We start from the raw sequence: 21767 nt of genomic DNA on the forward strand, positions 1-21767 counted from the left end.
CGCTGAACTGACCCACCTTGTAACAGCTCGGGATACACTTCGTCGAACTGACCCACCTTGTAACAGTTCGGGATACACTTCGCCGAACTGACCCACCTTGTAACAGTTCGGGATACCTCCGAGCTCAAGATCGCCTCGCTCAGCACTTCGCATCATCTTCTGGGCACCAAAGCCAAACAAGTCGTACCATGCCTGACACTACGGAAGTCCGGGCCCGAGGGCGCCACGCCTAACTGACTTGGGATCTGACGTTTGGCAGCAGCACTCTAAACGGCCACCTGCCACCGCCATTGACGCCGCCATCTTCAGTTAGACGGTTAGGCAGTGATGGTTCTGTCTCAGCAGAAAGGACGACGGCCGAGTTGACAAGCACAAGGGTAATCATACCCGATCTGACAAGGGCCTCGGGACGAGTACACGAAGTGACTATAAGAGCCCCCTGCCCCCTGACAACGGAGGTATGCAAACTTTGCGCTATCTGGTATTACCTTGCTTTTGAAGGATTCTAACTTGAGCTTCGGAGCCTCTACACCGGGTTCCCCTCGGAGCTTTCCCATCTCTTCCGTTTCAGGTTCCCTGCTACCCCGTTCAGAAGCAAGGCAACGGACAACTAAGACCAGCCGGATCGCGCTCCATCAATGCCCTAATCATTTATACCGTGAATGTGATGGGTGCTTGAAATGGGGATTTGTTCCTCACAACATATCTCACCGTATACTGCGAATATCTTCCTATAAATAACACCCACGTTCGGGGGATGTTCGTGTTGTAATGTGGTGTGAGGATCACTTGTTAAGGAGCAGATCCGATTCGGGTGCTTGGGCTGCTGTAATTCCAAGTGTTTTTAATGACGTCACCATCTATAATGCGCAGGGCTCTTCACATTTGGCGTCTCATATGCACATTTGGCGTCTGATTGTAAATATTTCTCGTACTTATTTATGGAAGATGTTCGCATGGACGGTAGATATACATATGAAGCGCCTATTTGTGAGAAGCAGATCCCGTCACTGTGTCGGGGATCTTTCCTTCCGGTAAGTGAATAATTGCTTACTGGATGTTAACAATTTGAGTCTCGTGTTAGTTATTGATGTTAATGAAAGGATAGGGTTGGGCAAAGGCAAAGTCATGAACCTCAACGGTCAGTCCAAAGTGCCACCGCCTTTTCATCAATTAATTGTCTTAATTTATTCGCACATGAATAAAATAAATGCGCTCTGATTATCGGGAAATTAAAAGCATTTTTTAATGAAAATCTTTCCACCCAAATCCACAACCTATTAATAATGATTATTAATTTTTTGCGACGGGTTACCTGCCACCGCCACCTCAGACGGACAGAGGTGGCCCTGCCAATTGGCGGTGGAGGTTATGATAACCAAATTAGCAATTGGTAGAAGAAATGACACTCAATTTGGCGGAGAAAGTGATCCAATCTAGCAGAGGTAATGATGCCCAATCGACAGAGGCATGGAAAGTAAGTGTACAGGGTGATTATAAAAAGTATCCATCTCACAAAAAAGAGAGTATGTGATTCTTGTGCTTTCTGGTCTTAAAATTCCTCATTTCCCATGTCTTCTGAAGAATACTAACTTGAGCTTCGGAGTGTTCTAACCGGGTTCCTCCCCAGAAGTCTCTATTTTCTTCCTTGTTTCAAGCACCTCCAATCTCATTAGAAGCGAGGTAATTGACAGCTAGGACCGACCGAATTGCACATCATCAAATAATTTATATATTTTTTTAATGTTTTAATCAAATAATTGATAATTTTGATATTTAATCACATTATTTTATTTATTTATTACTTATATATAATAGGAAATAACAGAAAATTATATATGAATTATAGGCCCAACCTATGAACCCGATCTACCCTGCCCTTAATTGTGGACTACTCTCAAAATCCAATTTACTACGGGTTTTTGAGGGTGGTATTTAGAGGTTTTGAAAAACAGGGGTAGGCTAAAGTGTTATACATTAGAGGTTGGTTAGTGGAGCAAAAGATTTACAAGGAGAGAGCCTTTAAGTGGGGTTGGGTTTGCACCTCCTTGTCAGATGATCACCTGAACTTACTGGTTCATTGGGCCAATTCAGATTTCAGACCAGTCATTAGGTGGAATGCTGTCTGATTTCTTCAAACCTTACCATCCCCATCCTTTGTTTCAAATGAACATAGCGTTCTTATTTTTTATTTTTTAATTTGGAGTGATATTTCTTTTTGGATATGAATATAGAATGAGAAGAACACCTGGGGACTTATTTTAAGCCCCAAAGTCAAACTAAAACATGGGATTTTTTTTCTTTTTTTTTTTTTTTTTTTTGCATTTTATTTTTACAATAACATTCAAGACAAAATCTACGATGCATGAAGTTCACCATAAATAAAAGAAAAATGAGAAGCATTTATAAAAAGATATGTCATAGTTGATATCTTTGACATTATTAAAATTTTGATGGTATATATGTGAGACATGAATCAATAGAAAATATGCAAGTCATGTGATCTTTTTAGTGTATGCAAATATGTGTAATGCAGCATATTGGATTAAAAAACTAAAAAATAAGCACTAAAAAAGACAATATGCACCAAGGCAATTCAATAATACGGATATCGGAATATGAATGACTACGTTTTGATGAATACCACGGACCTAGTCCAATAATATGAATAATCCTTGCAAAATTTAACAATTCAGATCTCTTGCCTGAGAATCCTATCCATGTCTACCCACATAATACTATAGCTGTAAATTTAGAACTCCTCCCCATGAATGATAACATGCAAATAAAAGAGATGTTCTTAATTAGGTGTAATGAAATGCACATAGGGTTCTTGTGGGTAAGAGATTCAAACTCAAAATTTGATGAACACCAGTTAATTGTTTATTACTTTTATGATACCAATTGATTGGCTACAAGGCTTTAGATATAATGCCTTTTTTTTTTTTTATATATCATAGTCAAATTCATAAAATTAACATATATTTATTAACAAAATTTAAATATTGTTTTTTTTTTTGTTGAAAAGTCTTAATGTTAAGTCTCATATAGGTCATTTTTAATTCATTTTATCAATACTAAATAATAATTACTAATTTATTTTATTAATAGATGTAATGTTTAATTATTTTCAATAGATATTATATTCCAAATCCTATGTGAGTCTCATAAAAAACCAACTGATGATGTGAATTTGAATTTGAATACTAATAGGGTTGAATTAAAATGTATATAAATTCCATCTGAATCTGGCATATTAACAGCCCCAGTGATATAAGAGGAGAAAATAGAATTTGTAAATGCTACTCACAGAATGTGCCTCACACCAATCTTACTTATAGATGAGAATATACAAGTATAAGAGATATTTCTAAAATAAAGTGGTAAATGATGTGAGATTGGTGTGAGGCCCATAAGACAAATCTGATGTAGAGAAAATGGAGGATACAAATGAAAAGAAGATAAATTTGGCAGATATTAACTTAGGTTGGCATAAATTTTCCTTCACTTTCCCCTCCTCTACCTTTTCTTTCAAATCAAATACAGCCTTAATCAAGTAAAAGTTTGGTGATGGAAAGTTGAAACTATTTGACTCGTGTTTCTTATTGTTCCATCGTTATTAATTTGATCACGGAAGTTATGTGGGCAATATATATAGCAATGAAGAAACAGCAAAAGCAAACGGAATTTTTATAACCGACTAGCAGCAACAGTTGATGATGAATTATTATTGTGTTGATTTTGGTAATTACGGGGGAAACACAAATACGAAAGGAGATACTACACAAATATCGTGGCTGTCCAATTGAAAAGACTAGGATTTAGTGTGATGCATGTCAAGTAGGAGCCAAAATATTTGTAGAAAGAAATTTAACTGTTCCACAATTATATCCAACAAACACAAAAAGTGTTTTTATTATATAATTATTGAAATGACTCCAGATTTCAAATTCCAGACCACAGATATGAAATTCACCTTTGTTTGATTATATCCTCCTTCATCCCTTTGTATATTTTGTTTTTTCTTGAAAAATTGTATCCGGGTTCTGATTGGCTTTGTCCACAAGTTTCTATACTTGTATCAATTTTTTGAATGAATGAAATAAACTTTAAGCCTTAAAAAAAAAAAGCTAAAATCAAGTTTCTATACAAGTTTCTTTTTTATTTTTGATTTACATAATACACATTACAGTGGAATTGGAGGTGAGGTAGATAAAGTGCACGTCAGATTCACTGGCCATACCACATAGATCCAGCAGTTTTATGGGTCTAATCCTGCACCTCCTTATTTATTTGGAAGGGTGCCAAGTGACGATATACATGCATTTATATATGTATTTGTTGAATGAATCGATGGTTCAACTGTCATGGTCAATGAATTGATAAAACGAAACTAGTTGTCTGTATAATTTTCGAGCCAAACAGTCCGACCATCCGGAACAATGATGATTTGAAAATATTAAATTTTAATTTAATTTATTTATGATATTCAACATCCAATTGCAATCTAAATTTAATTTGAATGCGATAATTAGATTCGATTCAAATTTGGATGCAAATAAACGAAATTAGGATTCGAGCCATTTGCAGTCCTATAAACTGTGATCCAATGCGATTTGACAGAAAATAATAGAGAAATGGAACTTTCTTTGGTCTGTCAAATCAAAGAAAGCCTAAGCCTTAGAAGAATTATTTGTTTTATACCCTTAAATAACTTCGATCCAAATCACCTTGGAAAGGGTTGGTTATAGACTGACAAGAAAATTTAGCAAAATATCATGTGACAACCTTACACATTGTTGGCTAGAGTGATGAGCCCAGAGCCCATGGTTTAGAAATTTGATAGTGAGATAGCCCATGGTTTGTGACTCTCAGGCCACAGCCAATGGCAAATGTAGTAAAAGGATGTTTAGGTATGGTAGTATGGAGAAAGCCCATGGTTTTGGTATTGGTCCATCTGGATCTGGGTGAGCTTGTAATTTCATTTTTGTCCAAAGCCGTGTTGTAATTAAACAAGCACAACAAGCATTGTGAAGCCAAACAGGGTGGGCCCTCGTGCTCGTGGGACAGGACACTATTGTGGAATGAACGATCATGCGGGAAAACATAAGAACATGGTTTTGAAAATCGGGACCCGGGAATTGGTTTCATTTCACCTTAAAATCTTTTTTTTTTGTCAAAAAATTGTTGGTTTAGTTAATGATTTACTGATCTGGGCAGTTGAATCATCAGCCCGAATAATGATTTTTTAGTATTTTTTATTTTATTTATTTTTTAAGTCAGAATGGGTCATTTATTCAAACCAAACAGTTGGACTGTTCAACCCAGAAATCAATTCCCAGAACAGTTACATATCGGGTCAACCTTGGATAAGAAGCTGAATAAGATTGAAGGAGGGGTTTGCTCAGATTTTTATCTGTTTTAGGTTCAGCTGGAGAATAATTTTAGTATCCGTTTGATCTGAACACTCAGTTAAGTTGCTTGCGCTGCTTTGAGACAATGAGAGAAGGGTATCTAAAGAGGCTGAAGCAAGAGAGGCCAGAAAGATGACTGAATGATTAACTGTGAATTTAGGCTTTCTGGATTCTTCCATGTAGAGCATGACTCACAAAGCGAGAAGCCGTTTTGTTAGCCCACCCAAACAGATTCTTAGTAGTTTATGATTTTCCGTTTTCATTGCTCCATGTGAGCTACCGACTAACGCATCTTTCAAGCAAGTAAGCCGGAATTGAATCTCTTACACATACCATCAAAACTGATGAAGTCATCAAACAAACTCTAGTCCAGTATTAGAAGACCAACAATTTCAATTAGTCTTAATCCTTTCAAGCAACGATAATAATGGACATTGAAGAGCCGCACCTTTCTCTCTCTCTCTCTCTCTCTAATAATGCTAATGGCTTTATTACTATCAAGATAGATGTAAAGAAATAAGCAAGAGAGTGAAGAGACCATAATTCTTAATCTTGTTGAACTGCCCCTTTTTTTTGAAATAAAAACTTATCAAACTGATTGGGCAATAACATGAGCTGTTTTCATCTACATAATACAGAATAAGTTCTCCCACAAGCCGAACCAATTAATATCGGATTAACTGAATGCAATGACTGTGTATGAGGCTGTAGAACCAATGATAACAACCCACGCCAGTCATGACCATAAGCACTACTCTCTCTTAAGGATGACTTGGGGCATTGTCATTAATTCCCCAACTAAGTTGCACATTCAGATTTTTTTTTTCGACTAAACATCCTTTTACTACAAATAATTGAGGTTCAACTTAGCCAGTTTATAGTTCGAAAGGGACTGCATCTTCTAAAACAGAGGTAGTTGTCGTTACAATTGAGTGATGAGAGAGAGAGAGAGAGTTCTAATAATTGAGTTGGAATAGGTCTACTTAGACCTTGCCTTTTTGTATACTCTTAATAATCATGCATCCTCATCTTATCTTATCTTTTATATATATATAGATATTAATACGATTGGGCCATGCAGTAAATGGAATTTATTCGTGCAAGTAGATTTCCACATGAGAGAACCCACTATTAATTATATAAATTGTTAGATAATTATCTAATTATATAAATATATAATAGTTATTATATATAATTATAAATATTGTTATTATAATTATTTAATTATATAAATATGTTGTAGTTATTATAAATATTGTTAATAACTAGATATCAAACCGTTTGAACAGTTTTGACCGTAATTTATTTTTGAATTTTTTTTGTCAGAATGGGCTGATTGTTCGACTTGGTAATCCACTTACCGGTTTGGTCTCTGGGTTAGTTTTAAAAACAATGATGTTATGTCATTTGAGCGTGTGACTCATATGACCCGAAAATGGAACCATTCTAGCCACCGATTTTTGGGTCGACGGTTCGACTGTCTGGTTTTAACGATTGGACCATTCGACCCGGTAACCGGACCCCTGACTGGTTTGGTCTCTGGGTCAATTTTAAAAGCCATGATGTTATGTCATTCGTGCGTGTGAATCATACGATTTGAAAATGGAACCGTTCTGGCCACCTGTTTAAGGGTTGATGGTTCGAACATATGGCTTGTTCTAACAACAAAAATAAAAAAATAAAAAAATGACCAAAAACCATTAAACGGGTAAGTGGTTCAACTGCCCGAGTCAATGGGTCGTTGACCAATTCAATTATTTTTGGCAAGGGACCAAGATTAGGATAAAATGGAACCGGTTGCCTGGATGGTTCCGAATTAAAAAAATAAAAAACAACTAATTTTATGGGTGAATGGTTCGACCGCTCGAATCAATGGGTTGTTGATCAATTCAACGGTTTTTGGCCAGGGACTGGGTCAAAGGATCAAATGGTCGATGGTTCCATTCTGACAACAAAAATTATTGGCAAAAAATTGAGTTTGTGAGGTCCATTAAGCTATATCATATGTGTTATGTCATTCGAGCATGTGACTCATACAACTAAAAAATGAAACTGTTATAGCCATCGGTTTTTAGGTCGACGGTTTACCATTTGATTCGAATGGACGACCAGTTTTGACAACCAAAAATTACAAGCAAAAAATTACAAAATCGTTATGGCCATCGATTTTCGGGTTGATGGTTCGATCATCCAGTTTGAATGAATGATCCATTCTAACAACAAAAATTATAGGCAAAAAACTGAGTGTGTGAGGTCCATTAAGCAGTATCATACGTGTTATGTCATTCGAGTATGTTACTCATACAACCTGAAAATGGAACCGTTTTGGCCACCGGTTTTCGAGTTGATGGTTCAACTGTCTGGTTCAAACAAACAGCCCGTTTTGACAATAAAAATTCAAAAAATAAAAAAATGGCTGAAAACCATCGAACGGGTCAACGGATTAACGGTTTGATTGGGGACTAGGATTGGGGTAAAACGGAATTGGTTGCCTGGACGGTTCCCAATTAAAAAAATAAAAAAATGGATGACCCATTCTGGCAAAAAAATTATAAGCAAAAAATTGAGTGTGTGAGGTCCATTAATTAGTACCATACGTTTATGCCATCCAAGTTTGTGACTCACACGACTTGAAAACAGAACCATTCTGGCCACCGATTCTCGGGTCAATGGTTCGACTGTTCGGTTCAAATGGATGGCCCATTTTGACAACATATATTAAAAAAATAAAAATACAATAAAAATCATTGAACGGGTCAATGGTTTGATTGCCTGGGTCAATGCATCGTTGACTAATTTAACAATTTTTGGCTAGGGACCGAGATTAGGATAAAACAAAATTGGTTTATCTGGATGGTTCCCAATTAAAAAAAAAACGACAAAAAATCATTAAACAAGTCAACGATTTGACCACTCAAGTGTATGAATCATTGACCGATTCAACAATTTTTGACCAAAAACTGAATAAATGGGTCAACGGGTCGACGATGCCATTTCAGCCCTCCACTAGTTTATCCTTATTCTAAAAATACTCAAAACCCACCCGTTTGATGTGAGGTCAGGTCATCTCTGATCTGTATCTGAATATGACCTTACAGACTTTTGAGCCAAACTGAACTACACCACAAATCGAGTAAAGGGGCAGTGAGTGAATGTATACTTGTTTATCCACCCATAAACTACTAATGCCCATTAATCACTCTTTTAAGTAGTACATCAGTGGGTCTAATTTTTCTTTATTTTTTAATTTAAGGAAAATTTGTTATGATTTTTAAAAACTAATTCGAAACAGAACCGGTCAGGGGACCAATTTCTGGTTAAGCAGTTCAATCATCCGGGTTGAACAGTTTAACCCGTGTCATCATAAATAAATTAAAAACAAAAAAATGTATTTATAAATAATAAAAAGTAGCATAAAATTAAATTAAAAACAGAAAAAAATACAAAAAATAAAACTATCTAAATAAAAAAATAATATAGTACAAAATACATAAAAAATAAAAAAATAAAATACAGAAAAAACACAAAAAAAATTCAAAAACTATAGGAAAAACAGAAAATTGCAAATTCGTCGTTTGCCGGTCACCATTAATCATCGCCAGATGCCGGAGGTGTTGGCCGCCACAGGTGGTCAGTTGGGTGTGAGGGTTGAGAGGAGGGAAGGGTTAGAACGAAAATGGTGTTCTAACCCTAAAGGGACTAAACATTCGATTTTGGGTTGGGGATATTGAAGGCATTTTATTTTTTCTTTATTTTTTTATTATTTTAAAACATTGAAAATAAAAAGAGTAACCTGCAAACCGCCGCCTGGGTCAAAAGGTTTAGCAGTTTGACCGCCCGAGTCAATGATTTTCTGACTTTTTCAACATTTTTTAGAAATTTCCAATTTTTAGTATAACCGGACCAGGGGGCTGACCGATTACCGGTTTTTCCTCTCCGACCATCCTATCTGGTCCGATTTTGTAAACCATGATTGAAACCCATCGTATAAATTTTAATTTTTTCATACACATAATAATTTAAAACTTCTAAAACCAATACTTATGACACCATACCCCTTGTATTGGCATCAATTCCCCCATCGATACTATTCTCAACTGTACAATGATGTGAAAATTTATGAGATGAGTGAATGAAAATTCCTCTAGTTTTAAAAGCCCACCTAACAACATCACAAAAACATCTTAGAAAGGGAAGCCTGTCTGAGTGAGAGATTTTGAGAGACATCATTTCCTGCTATATAAAATAGTCGGTACCCTTTACCCAATTCAATCCATGGATCCATTGGGTGAATCGACCCACTTCCAATTCCATATGCCAAAGTGGGTTGGGTGATAAACCACCAATCCTATGAATTCTTTATTTATGAAGTTATTAACTTCATGTCTGGGAAAATCTATGACGCTAAAAAAAGATATGCTACAAAAGAGGTTTGATCAATTATGGTTCCGATTAATTGATTAGAAGATTTTCAGATATCATGTCTATCTATCTGGTATCATAGTCGAATCCAAGATGTTTTCTCCCTAAATGAATTCGACATTTCGACCCTTACTATAGCCTAACTCCAGTATTGTTTTTCTCCTTTCTTCAATAAAGACAATCAAAGTTTGAACAAATTGTCACAAACAATGTTTTGGAATATTGGAGGATGCACATTTCAAATGCTTTTCCTTCCACTAGAAGTGGTGGTTGAGATGTTCGACTCCCAGCTTTTCCTCCCACTACAAGTCACGTATCTGTCACATGCTTTCTTCCCAGTTTCAACCCAAGCATCTAGGTGAGAGTTGAGACAAATCTCCCCAAATGTCATTTCAAATCCAACAAAATCTCTCCTTTTGTTTTCACACCGTGGTTAGATTTTATCTTTTTACTGCGAGGGAGGCCGGAGGGGTGTGTGAATATATTCCTACTTCCTAGGTTCCAGATATATATATATATATATATATATATATATATATATATATATATATATATATATATGTATAAGTTTTTCTTTCCATTCATTTCCTTCTACACATAGGATGATAACATACAAACAGCTTTTAAGGAGGCATGGGACCAGACCAGCACAGACCCTTAGGTCGTCTGGTCTCGGGTCAGGCCGGGTCGGGCATCCTGGTTGCCTGTATAAATTGATAGAATTATATTTTATAAAAAGTATTTTGTTAACTTAATTATATTTTACAATAAAAATCACCCAGGGCGAAATGATCAACCCTATTGTGCACCCTCTTTTAATGCTTTCCGTCAATTTGTTTCTTGCATTCAATTGTAGAAGTTGACATCCATGATCTATGTATGCGAAAAGTTAAAGAAACAAATTATTATTATTATTATTATTGTTATTATTGTCCCTTGTAAAAAAGGGGAAATGTGAAAATCATGTGTTACTCCTCAAGTCTTGGTGGAGTACTTTTTCACATCCCCTAAGGGTCAACTGGAAAGGAAAAGATGATAAATAATTACATAAAATTTACTTATTCTAATTATTGATATATAACATGCGTTATTAATTTAAAATCCTGTTTATCACATTTTAAATGATTACTAATATTTGATTTTGTAAATTTATTTGCAGTTGAAGGATGTTTGGAATCCTTTTGATTGTATTCTTTCATTATTCAACCAAAGAGGGGATAGGGCCTAGGGAGTGGGGGCGATCATGGACTGGTCTCGGCTAGGCTTGGCACCTGTTATTAGGGCTATAGCTCAGACCCGGGTCCTTGGGCCGGGCCGGGCTTTTGGGTCTATCTCTTTAAACATATAACATTTAACTAGTGGAATGACAAGTAAAAATAAGAAAAAGTAAATGGATGAAAATGCCTTTAGATTTTGACTTTTGTGTACTTTTTAAATGCCTCAATTCATTCATTTGGTTTTTTTCCTGTCTTAACTTATTGATTGGATTTACAGATTAAAATATTTGGACAATTGTCATTTGTAAGCATCCACTTTTTATAATATATGATGTTATTAAAATATTTTGATTTAACTTTCATTCTCTGCTTGAAAATTAAGGCAAGTATTGGCATATAATATTATATGACATATAGTATATGTTATAATTCAATGAAAACATATATATCGTGGATTAGACTTGATTAGACTTATTCATGGGCTGGGCCTGGGCTTGGCACACAGCCCAAACTCGAAATAGTATGGTTTTGAACCAATTGATTGGGAACCGATTATAACTCCGAGTCAATATTTAGACCCTAAACCCATCTGGCTGGGATTCGGGCCGGACAGTTGGACCATTTGACCTGGGAACCAATAATGGCCAAAGTTGTTCTATTTGCAGGTCAGTTTTTAAAATCATGCAAAACAGTGTAAAGCCGAGCCTGAAGTCTAGCTTGTGAGAAGGTATAGAAATGATCACCTTTGCTAGGGAGAAAACTAGTGTTTTAACAACTGAGTTGAAAAAAAGAGCCGGATGGTGGATCTATAGTTTAATCACTTAGATCAAATCAGTTAATTCATTATATCATAATTAAATAATAAAAATAAATAAAGTAGACAGTTTATCCGGAACCCCTCAAACCAGCTGAACCAGTTTAATTGAATGTTCTGCTCAGCCCTCCCAAATGGACACAACGTTTATATTATTTGTACAGATGAACCGGATTTTCTGAACCGAAGCTTACATTCAGCTCAGCCCTCCCAAACAGGCCCTAGATATTGGAGGTTTCTGACCATGCGGTTGTCTGACATTTCCCTTCATTTTCTCTTTCTCCACTAATTCCGTGATGCTAATTAACTAGTAGGATCTAGGATCATCCAGATCCAGATGGAGGAACCTATTGACTATTGTTGAGAAGCTACAAAGGAAAAAGCCACAACCTCTTGGTCTCAGGGTTGCCCGTCCGGGTCATAAGGAATATGAACTAAGCATGCATTTCTACGTTGGTTGTTGATACTCTCTCAAGTCCCCAACTCCCAACCGACTGGGTCGAAGGTGTATTACTTTTTCTAGTGGGATAACTCTTTTTTTACCAAGCTGAACCTCTTGTTACAATGCAGGTTGAACTTTCATTTGCGATCGGATGGGCTACACATTTTATTGTTACAATGCAGGCTGAACTTTCATTTGCGTTGTAACACATTCTTCTTTTGGAGAGACGTGTAAAAGTAACAGGAGGTAGGTTAATTCTTTGTCCTGTCTGTTTGTATTTAGGGAGGAAGGCTTTAAAATTTAAACAATGAAGAGAGCATCCCAATGGGTAGAAAGCTAAATGGAATTTGGAGTGGGTGGTGGAAGAAGACTTGAAGAACTGTGGTAGAAAAGAAGCTTTTCGGCAAGCCCTGCATCCTCTATTCTTCAGATGGAAGACATACATTGATTACTCTCTCTCTCCCTCTCTCTAGGTTCTTGGGTGAAAGGATTTGAATTGGGTGAAACTTATTTTTTGAAAGTGTTTTAGACTTTTAGGGTGGAAGGTTTTTAACAAGGCAAAAACTTCATGCTCCGTTGCCCCTACAGCGATAATGTCGAACCCTTGAACCTCTTCCTCTCCTCGTCTTTTTTGCCCAGTGCCTCATTCTTTTAAAGACTCTTAATGCATCATATTGCACAACTAGTTGGAATCTCTCCATTTGCAACATACTTAATAAAGTATTAAGATTTTTTAATAAAAGCTAATATGGTTTGATTAAATATCATATAAAAAATCTATGAGATTTCAGAAATCTTCAAAAAGACAATCAAAGCCTTCATGTATAATTTATTGGAATATATGGACTCGTTTTGAGCAAGAATGTCAACTAACTACAAGGGAATATAGAATTGGTGTGATATTGTTTAATATGGTCTTGTTACTACGTATAGGAAATTAATAAAGTATAAGAAATTCATGTGATTTTAGAGACGTCAAAGGTGTCCAAAGCTTCCATGCTCAATTATTAAGGTATATGGGCTTATTTTAAGTGAGCCATAATAACCATTGTTTGTGGGAATTGGGAATACTCTCTCTATTTGTCTTTTTTTTTTGTTCGTGTTGTTGGGAGAAAGATTTTGAACAATAGAGAGGGATTGGCTATGCCTTCTCAATGGGTAGACAAATATATAATTGGAGAAACAAATACCTGGGGTAGTAGAGGACTTGAAAAGAATATTGCAAGAGAAGCGTTTCAATTGGTTCTATGTTCTCTCTATTCATCGGATGGAAGACATGAACCACATGTTTTAACCCACCTCCCATTTCTTTTACACGTCTACCCAAAAGAGCAACGTGTTACAACGTGGATGAAAGTTCAGCCCATCTGGTCTCGTACAAATTTTGGCCTTTTCAGGTAGAGGAATGACACTTTCTTCAACTTACTGGGCTTTGGTGGATAATGATGGTTTAGCAATGGAAAGCAGTTGGTTCATGGCCTTAAAGTTTCCAGATACAAGCAAAACAATGGATGAGAGGATCAAAGTGTACGTACTCACTAGAGCTTTATTCTGCAGATCAATCAAAGGGTTGTGTGTTAAATGGGATTTAGTAGAATGGATCCACTCAGCAAACTGTTACTCTGTTAGCCATGGAAGAAGGTCCACAATGGGTGTTAGGCCAGCTCTTAACTATGACCCCAATACACTTACATGAACAATAGAGGCCCACAATTACTGCTCCGTGTTTGTTGCAAATACCTTACATCTCTACACTAGAGTAGAGATTGACTTTGCACGTATGTCATTATATGAAACGTACATAATTCGGAGCATATATACAGCATGTTAAGTTATGCAAGGTACGCTCCTTATAAATGGAGGGAGTTGGGGAATTGGGGAGTGATCTCTTATGTCTTAACTCTTAACCACCCATATAACCCTTGTTCATTTAACAAGCTCCTCCTTCCTTCCTGCTTCTTCCAACTCTCTTAGTCCTCCAACCTTTTGCTCGATCTCCTCGATAAGCTCCTCACGCCACAACTCTGCTCTAGCAGACTCTTCCATATCCTCTTGCTGCATCACATTAAGGTCACAGAATCATTTTTAAGGCTTTATTGATTGGGGTCTTCCTGTTGTTAGACCTTTGTGCTGCAGATTGGAAATGGGTCCACCTATAGCCAAAGGCTCAAGGCCGGTGTGTAAAGATAGGTGGAGTGTATTACTATTTCCTACCCAACCCAACATTGTTTTGGGCAACGCCCAAAATTTGTTGGACTGAGATTACTACGGCCTATGGGCCTGTATAGAATTTGACAAGAACCAGAAATTAAACTCATTGCCAAATGGGGTTCATCCGATCATCTGAATTGAATTGGTAGAAGAAAGGAGAAAGGCATACCTTCTCATAGACCCAGTGCCCTGTACCATCTCCTCCATCTTTCCTATATTGTTCTCCATCATAATATGGATCCTAAGCCAACCTCCTTTAATGTTAAAAAACAGAAAGTAGAAAAAAAAACCTAGAACCTGCTATGCAAAATTGCAAATGCTAATGCAAATGCAAATGCAAATGCAAAAACAAAAAATCCAACAACAGGTAAACAAATGAGAGGTAACTTGATGAACTTACTTTAGTGGATCCAAAGAAACAACATCCCCAACAAGTGAACATGATGTAAATTGTATCTATAATAGAAATTCCAGACAAGCTTTAAAACTTCAAACTTAATCGATGCATCATAGCAAAGACAAAATGAACAGAGAAGGAAGCGACTCATTACTTACAAATGGTCTTTATAGTTTCATCACTGAGATGCCAAATTGACTTGTGAGTAATCATGTCTCTTTGACCTTCCATGTGCTCAACCATAACAGCCATTAGAGGCCAATCCGGGAAAGCATTTGCCTTGCATAAATGGCCTCTTTTTCTCCTGCTACCTTCACTCTACAAAACAGAGCCACTGTTGAGGCAATTGACAAAGCAACTAACAGATCAAATTAGTTCTATCATCGGATTTGGCTAAGAAGACTGTGGCTATTAATGGGCTAGCATAAAAAACAACGGATTGTTGTTGCTGTTTGCCTGTTTCTGCAAATGTGTTCTTCTCTCAGCCTCAGCAGCTGAAACTGTAATGAACACTCAGAATTTGCAAATCAATTCAACTCCTGACTGAACCCAAAGTTCCAGCAATTAAATACTACATAGTCCACGAGAGTAAAGCAGTAGCTACCTGAAACCAGCCCTTAGTGAATCTAGAACTTGAACACTGCTTAAGCTGCAAGGGAAACGTTTAATCTTCAGTATTGGGAGTGGTCAAGGATTTCAGTCACAGAAAGCAGGAAGAGAGATATCAGTGCCTTACCGAATTCGGATGTGGGTAGGCATCGAATTTTGCTGTTTGGTAGGAAGGGCTCTGAATTTGTGGTTTTGGCATGGTGAAGCCCATGATAGCCTCAGCCATTTTTCTGCAAGTCAGGGGGAAATGTAGTTATACACTTGTGCTCTGAGAAAGGGAATTGGATGGTTTGATCCTTCGTGTATTTTTGTATGGCATAGTATAAGAGTCGTTATGCTTAGGGTGAGAGAGAGAGTTTAAAAGGATAAGGGAATCGTTCGTCTCCACTCCTCTCGTGGACACACGACAAGAATTCCGGGATATTCGACAAGTACCCCTGATGGTCAAGTAAAATGACCTATGTATCCCCTATTTATATTTTGGGTAAATCTGGGCTGGTATGATATCGGAAGAGTTTGACTAATAAAAATTCTCCTAAATTTTGGTTACCACTGCTATGATACCGGTTGATTGGTAAGGTTTTTCGGTATCATAGGATGGTTTTTGATGGTGTGCGATCTAAAAGAGTTTGACTAAAAAAAATTGTCTGAATGTTCTCACATGGCGAGTTGGGTCAACTTACAAAACAATGCTCAGAGGGACCAGGGTGGAAGACCCGGTGAGGTCGCTCTGATACTTAAGTCAGTATTTTGTGTGTTTCCGAGTTAAGTATGAATGCTAGAGAGTTTGAATGCAAGTAATCGCACATACCTTTGCCTTGAGGATCGATGCCTTTATATAGTTGAGTAATCGTGAGTCACACAGAAAAGCTTCAGGACCTTTGGGATAAATGGATAAGATCCGTTTCGTTTCTGAAGGAGAGCGATGAGCCAATTGATAAGGTTTATCTCTTCCCTATGATTCGGGCATCGTAAGGATAAGACCTGTTAACGGGCGTCATGATCCCGAAGGGTTCGGAGTCCGTTGAAGAAGCTTCCGGAGTTGGTTACATGGCATTTCAGTTCTTTGGCCCCAAACTAAATTAGGGGCTGAGGTGCCTTTATGCTAAGATGACCTTACGCCGAGGTGCTCAAGCCCCTAAGCTCCTGAACTGTTGACGAGGCTCCTTTGCTGAGTTGTCATCCTACTCGTTTATCGCATCCACGTGCACCTTGGCCGTTACGTCGGACCAAATCACCCCTCATCAATTTTCATCCTACTGGAATATTTGTCATATGTGCTCCATTCATTCTTTCCATGGTTTTTAAAAATGAACCGGTTAGGGGTCCAGTTACCGTCTCGAATGGTCCGACTGTTCGACCCAAACGACTGGCCCATTCTAACAAAAAAATAATTTTTTTTTTTTAAAAATTAGAAAACGATCAAAGCTGTTCAAACGGTTAACTGGACGGTTCAGCGATTTGCTGACCAAAATCAACAGTTTTGGGGAAAAAAACGGTTTTGGAGGAAAACGGAACCGGTCAGGTGACCGGTTCCTAGTTTTTCTAGTTCGGTCCGATTTTGAAAACAGTGATTCTTTCTCTAGAATGCAGGAACTGGTCCTGTCTGTGAACTGAGCCAAGTAATCAGTGGAATTATAGATTTTGTACTGTTGTTGAATCGAACTGTCGGATTATTCGACCTGAAAATTGTTCAGGAAACTTGGGCTTAGGGCTAAATACAAATCAAACTATTCAAGCTTTGTTAAGGTTGCATTTGTCATTTTTTATTTTAAGGATTTATCTATTTTTTACATTTAAAATGCTCCTCTCCAATGCTGATTTTTTAATTGCAAAAAGGAGATAAGTCCCTTGAAATAAGGAATGCCAAATGTAGCATAAGTTGGGTCCAAATCCAACTTAAGCCCAAAATAGGCTCAATTGCCAATTGAGTGAATTTAGATAGTATGAAACTCAGCTTGTGAGCCTAATTTTATATAATATTTTAAAAATTCTTTATATGTATAATAAGAAATGCATTTTTTATTATATAAACACTGTCTTACTGCTCAGTTTGAGGCAAATATACAAACTTTTGAGTGGACAATTCCACCTTATAATAGCTCCAATTGGACTTGAGCTAGCCCAAACTCTAACCTTATGCTTTTATATTGAACCAAGCTCTTTCAGCTTGGCCCGATTCATTTCCCCCTATTTGGGCCTGAGCCTAGTTGAGGACATTAATGGACCCGGCCCAGATAGAGTTGAGTCAAAACTCAAAAGAATACTTTACCCATTAGCCATCACAACATTTTTGGGCTAGTCACCAGTGAGTTATTAGATTAGTGGTTGGGTAGGGTCTGTTCGAGAATTTCCCTTTTTCATTGGACGGTCTAAATAGGTAGAAATTAGCATTGCCAACAGGGACAACGGGAAATAAAGGGAGGGCGGAACACCAAAAAGGCAAGGGGTGATCACGGTTCAGTTAATCGAACAGTGGGCTAATTTTTAAAATTGAATTGGGGATATCGGTTTTTGAAAAACCAGTAACCGAAATGAAATTGAAGCCGATTGGTTAATCATCGATTTCTGGATTTTTATTATTTATAATATTTATTATAGAAAAAAATATATAAATATATAATAAAATACTAGAATTATATATAATATTATATTTTTAATAATAAATAATAGATTATGTATTATAAATATATATATTTATATATAATACATATTTATTAATTTATATTGTATAAAAAAGAATATATATATATATATATATATTAAATATATGTATACTGATCAATTTGATTAACCGTGGATTATTTATTTTAGTTAAATAAAACCGGACTTACCGATTTGATTAACCAAATTTTTAGTTCGGCTTCGATCAGTTCGATTTTTCGGCCTATTAGGCCTACTAGGCCCCAAGGCTTCAACCGTACAAGTACAATATTCTAATCCAAACTTTGTTTTGCCATTTTTTTTTTTCAAGTTGGAGTAGATATAATAAAGGAAAGTGATCTGAGTGAGTAATGATTAATGAAATGAGGAAGCCTGGGAGGATCCATACAAGTGGGTCGGGAAATAGCTCAATGGGGTTGGAGTTAGCAACACTTGAAAAAATACTAGCTAGCCTCAATTAGAGTGCTAATTTACTACCCACTTACTTGCTTTACTCAAAAATCACATCAACATTTTAAGGCCTAACCAAAACCACCAAACCTGCCATTCCGTTCCTTTTGCTGCCCTTCTCCTCTTTTTTTTTTTTTGCCTTTTCAGAATTCAGACGCGTCTTGTAACTAATCAAAAACCTAAGATTTTCAGCTTGCTTATATAAGGAAAAAAAAGTCCTCTATCTGGGAGGCTGTGAATATAAAAGAGTAAACCTAAGACATTCATATTCCAAGTATTTAAGCAAATTTTCTTAATTTATTTTTAATTACAATGAATATATAAACCTATGTATATGTAATTGTTGTGTATACATATTTGGCAATTTAGGGAAGCTAAGCCTAAGGCCACCGCTTGTAGTGGAGAGAAGAGGCAAATGGCATAGATTTAATTAACGTGAATTAAATTAAAAATATAGGAAAAGAGAGCGAGCAAGTAAGAGCAGGTGCATTTAGTATATATATATGTATATGCCACATTATGAGACCACCAAACCTAATATATATATACATATATAACACTGATTGCATCGTGGTTGTGACGTTGGAACTTGGACGCCGCTGCAGCCTCGTCATTATTCTCTTTTATTAATTGGTTGATTGTTTTCTTTAAGTACATATCTTTCCTTCTCTCTTCTCTCAACTCTCAAGAGCATTTGTCTGGCTTGGATTCAGAGAAGAATTAAACAGTTTGATTGCTACGTAAAATGAAGGCAGCAGCTCTCCAAGTCCAAGTTGGAGGAGCTTCCATTTCCAAGGCTTCAACCCCAGCACGAGGGTTGAACAGAGGGATCTCCGTACTGGACTTCGTTCTGAGACTAGTCGCGGTTGCCGCTACAATCGGGAGTGCCGTCGCCATGGGCACGACTAATGAAACACTTCCTTTCTTTACTCAGTTCATCCAATTCAAGGCTCAATACAACGACCTCCCTTCATTCACGTCAGTTCCTCTTCACTAGCTACCTACTTCACATTTCCGATGATGAATTCATGAGTTTTCTTGCCTTTTCAAGCTACCTACCTGTTTGCTTACTTGATTATATACATAAATATATTATTACTCTGTGTGAATCTGCAGGTTCTTTGTGATTGCAAATGCGGTTGTAAGTGCGTACCTCATTCTTTCTCTTCCTCTGTCCATCTACCACATCGTCAGGACTACTTCATCCGCAAGAGGGAGTAGGATAATCTTGATCTTCCTTGATGCGGTAATTGTATAAAATAATCAACGCTAGCAAGCTTTTAATTACATGCACCAGTTTAATATAATCACTCAGTTGTGAACGATACAAGAAGCTAACTCACGCATTTGTTTCAACTTAATTAACTCCGATCTTATTGTGAAGGCGGTGATGGCGCTACTGACGGCCGGAGCTTCGGCAGCGGCGGCGATTGTGTACTTAGCACACAAAGGCAATGCTCGGGCAAATTGGTTCGCCATCTGCCAACAATTCAACTCCTTCTGTGAACGCACCTCTGCATCTTTGATAGGTTCCTTCATCGGAATAGTCGTGTTTGTGCTACTAATCCTGTTGTCATCCATGGCCATCTCCAGACGTTGATCGATTTGGTTGCCCCTTACTTGTCCATGCATGTTCTCTAGTACGTAATCCGTGTAGTATGAGTGCAGCTGGAACTGGAAGATAAATCCGTGCAACTGTTCTACCTTATTTCATACGTTTGTGTTGTTCTTATCTGTATTTGTGTACGTACTACTTCGAGTTCGAGACCTAGCTAGCTTCAAAAGATTTTCTTTGCTTGTGGCTGGGATCGATTAATATGTAATTTGATCTAAGTCATTCCACTATTAGTGTTTCCCTGAAAAAGCTTTGTGGGTGGTGGAAAGTCTTGGCATCAGAGGACAGACGCAAATCAACTTCAATAATTTGACGTAAGATCAACGCCGTTCTCGATCCGTCTTATTGTCCCTGATTGTTTACACTGGTGGCTGTGTGAGGAGTGCCAATTAAGCAAAATCAAATAGAAGAATCTGATCCCAAACAACATCTCCAATTCCATTCTCTTTTTTTTTGGTAATAATCTCCAATTCATTCCGTGCGACAGTGATGCGTCTGATTCATGTATTATTCGTACGCATATACTATTCATGTTATTTATAAAAGAAGGTAGTACGTAGCCGGCCTATTAGCTCAGTTGGTTAGAGCGTCGTGCTAATAACGCGAAGGTCGCAGGTTCGAGACCTGCATGGGCCATAACTTTAAATTTTTCATTTTTCAAATTGACTTATTATTGTTATTGATTTGATGACATGACCCATTGGTAGCACTACTCAAGAAGGCAAGATCATCTCCAACAGTATCAGTTTTGTTGAGCTTTTGTGGGTGACTTTAAATAGCCTTATGTTTGAATTTATTTTATGTTTTATAAAATTAAAAAAGAAATATGAAACTCTAATGGTTTTGGGAAGCGATATAACAAGAGAAATAAGAGTAATTTTAAGTATGTAGAATGATATGGAGTGATATATTATTAGGGCAAAAACTCTTGTCTGGGTATATCGGACACATAACTAGTTTGAGACCCCGTGATTAGTTAACAAGTTGAATGGGTACCTATCACGAAGAATTTGCACAGCCTTGGGGTAGACCCGTTCAAATTTTAGCCCGTCCAAATACAGCTTACCCATAACTTGTCGTCAACTATATCCTACATAAGGATTGTCAGGCCTAAATCCCAAATAAAGTGGGATTTGCCTTTGGAGATTTATTGGGCCAAAAAGTTGTTTTATAATGTTATAAAAAGCGTCAAATTATTCAAAAGAATTACTAAAAGAGTATGATTTCAGTTCCCTATGATATCATTCAGCATACTACAGCAAACTCTTTGCTATGATTTTTCTTAAAGTTATCCCTAATAAATCCTAAATCTATCACAAACCCCACTTTTATGTTCCATATTTTATTAATCAAAATTTTAGAACAAAGATAAAAAATGTTATTCATATTCTTTTTATTGTTATTATGAATGAAACATACTCTTTCAGAATTATATGTTATCCAAAAAGCAAATAGATAAATAGTTAATAAAATAAAATAAAAATAAAAATAAAGCAGAAATTATTATATATG

The 21767-nt window shown here is 36.8% G+C and overlaps 2 protein-coding genes and 1 non-coding gene across 3 annotated transcripts; 2 read left to right on the forward strand and 1 right to left on the reverse strand.

Annotated features, from left to right (window-relative positions):
- Positions 1–14035: 14035 nt before the first annotated feature.
- PNSB4 (NDH dependent flow 6) lies at positions 14036–15873 on the reverse strand. The gene is made up of 6 exons (XM_088979221.1): positions 15654–15873; positions 15522–15566; positions 15076–15235; positions 14921–14976; positions 14690–14761; positions 14036–14364 (listed from the first exon to the last, which is right to left on the reverse strand). Exons 1-6 carry the CDS (start codon positions 15750–15752, stop codon positions 14236–14238), a joined length of 561 nt encoding a protein of 186 aa, XP_088835347.1. The 5' UTR covers positions 15753–15873; the 3' UTR covers positions 14036–14235.
- A 3487-nt stretch (positions 15874–19360) lies between these two features.
- On the forward strand, positions 19361–20325 carry LOC148863183 (casparian strip membrane protein 1-like). Its single transcript, XM_088974700.1, has 3 exons — positions 19361–19618; positions 19757–19886; positions 20025–20325. Exons 1-3 carry the CDS (start codon positions 19386–19388, stop codon positions 20238–20240), a joined length of 579 nt encoding a protein of 192 aa, XP_088830826.1. The 5' UTR covers positions 19361–19385; the 3' UTR covers positions 20241–20325.
- A 492-nt stretch (positions 20326–20817) lies between these two features.
- TRNAI-AAU (transfer RNA isoleucine (anticodon AAU)) lies at positions 20818–20891 on the forward strand. Its single transcript has one exon. It is a non-coding gene; the product is annotated as a tRNA-Ile (tRNA).
- The last annotated feature ends 876 nt before the right edge of the window (positions 20892–21767 follow it).

The sequence above is a fragment of the Nelumbo lutea genome, chromosome 3, assembly GCF_056320005.1.
Source record: "Nelumbo lutea isolate HS-2025 chromosome 3, American lotus-T2T, whole genome shotgun sequence".
Classification (NCBI taxonomy): Eukaryota; Viridiplantae; Streptophyta; class Magnoliopsida; order Proteales; family Nelumbonaceae; genus Nelumbo; species Nelumbo lutea.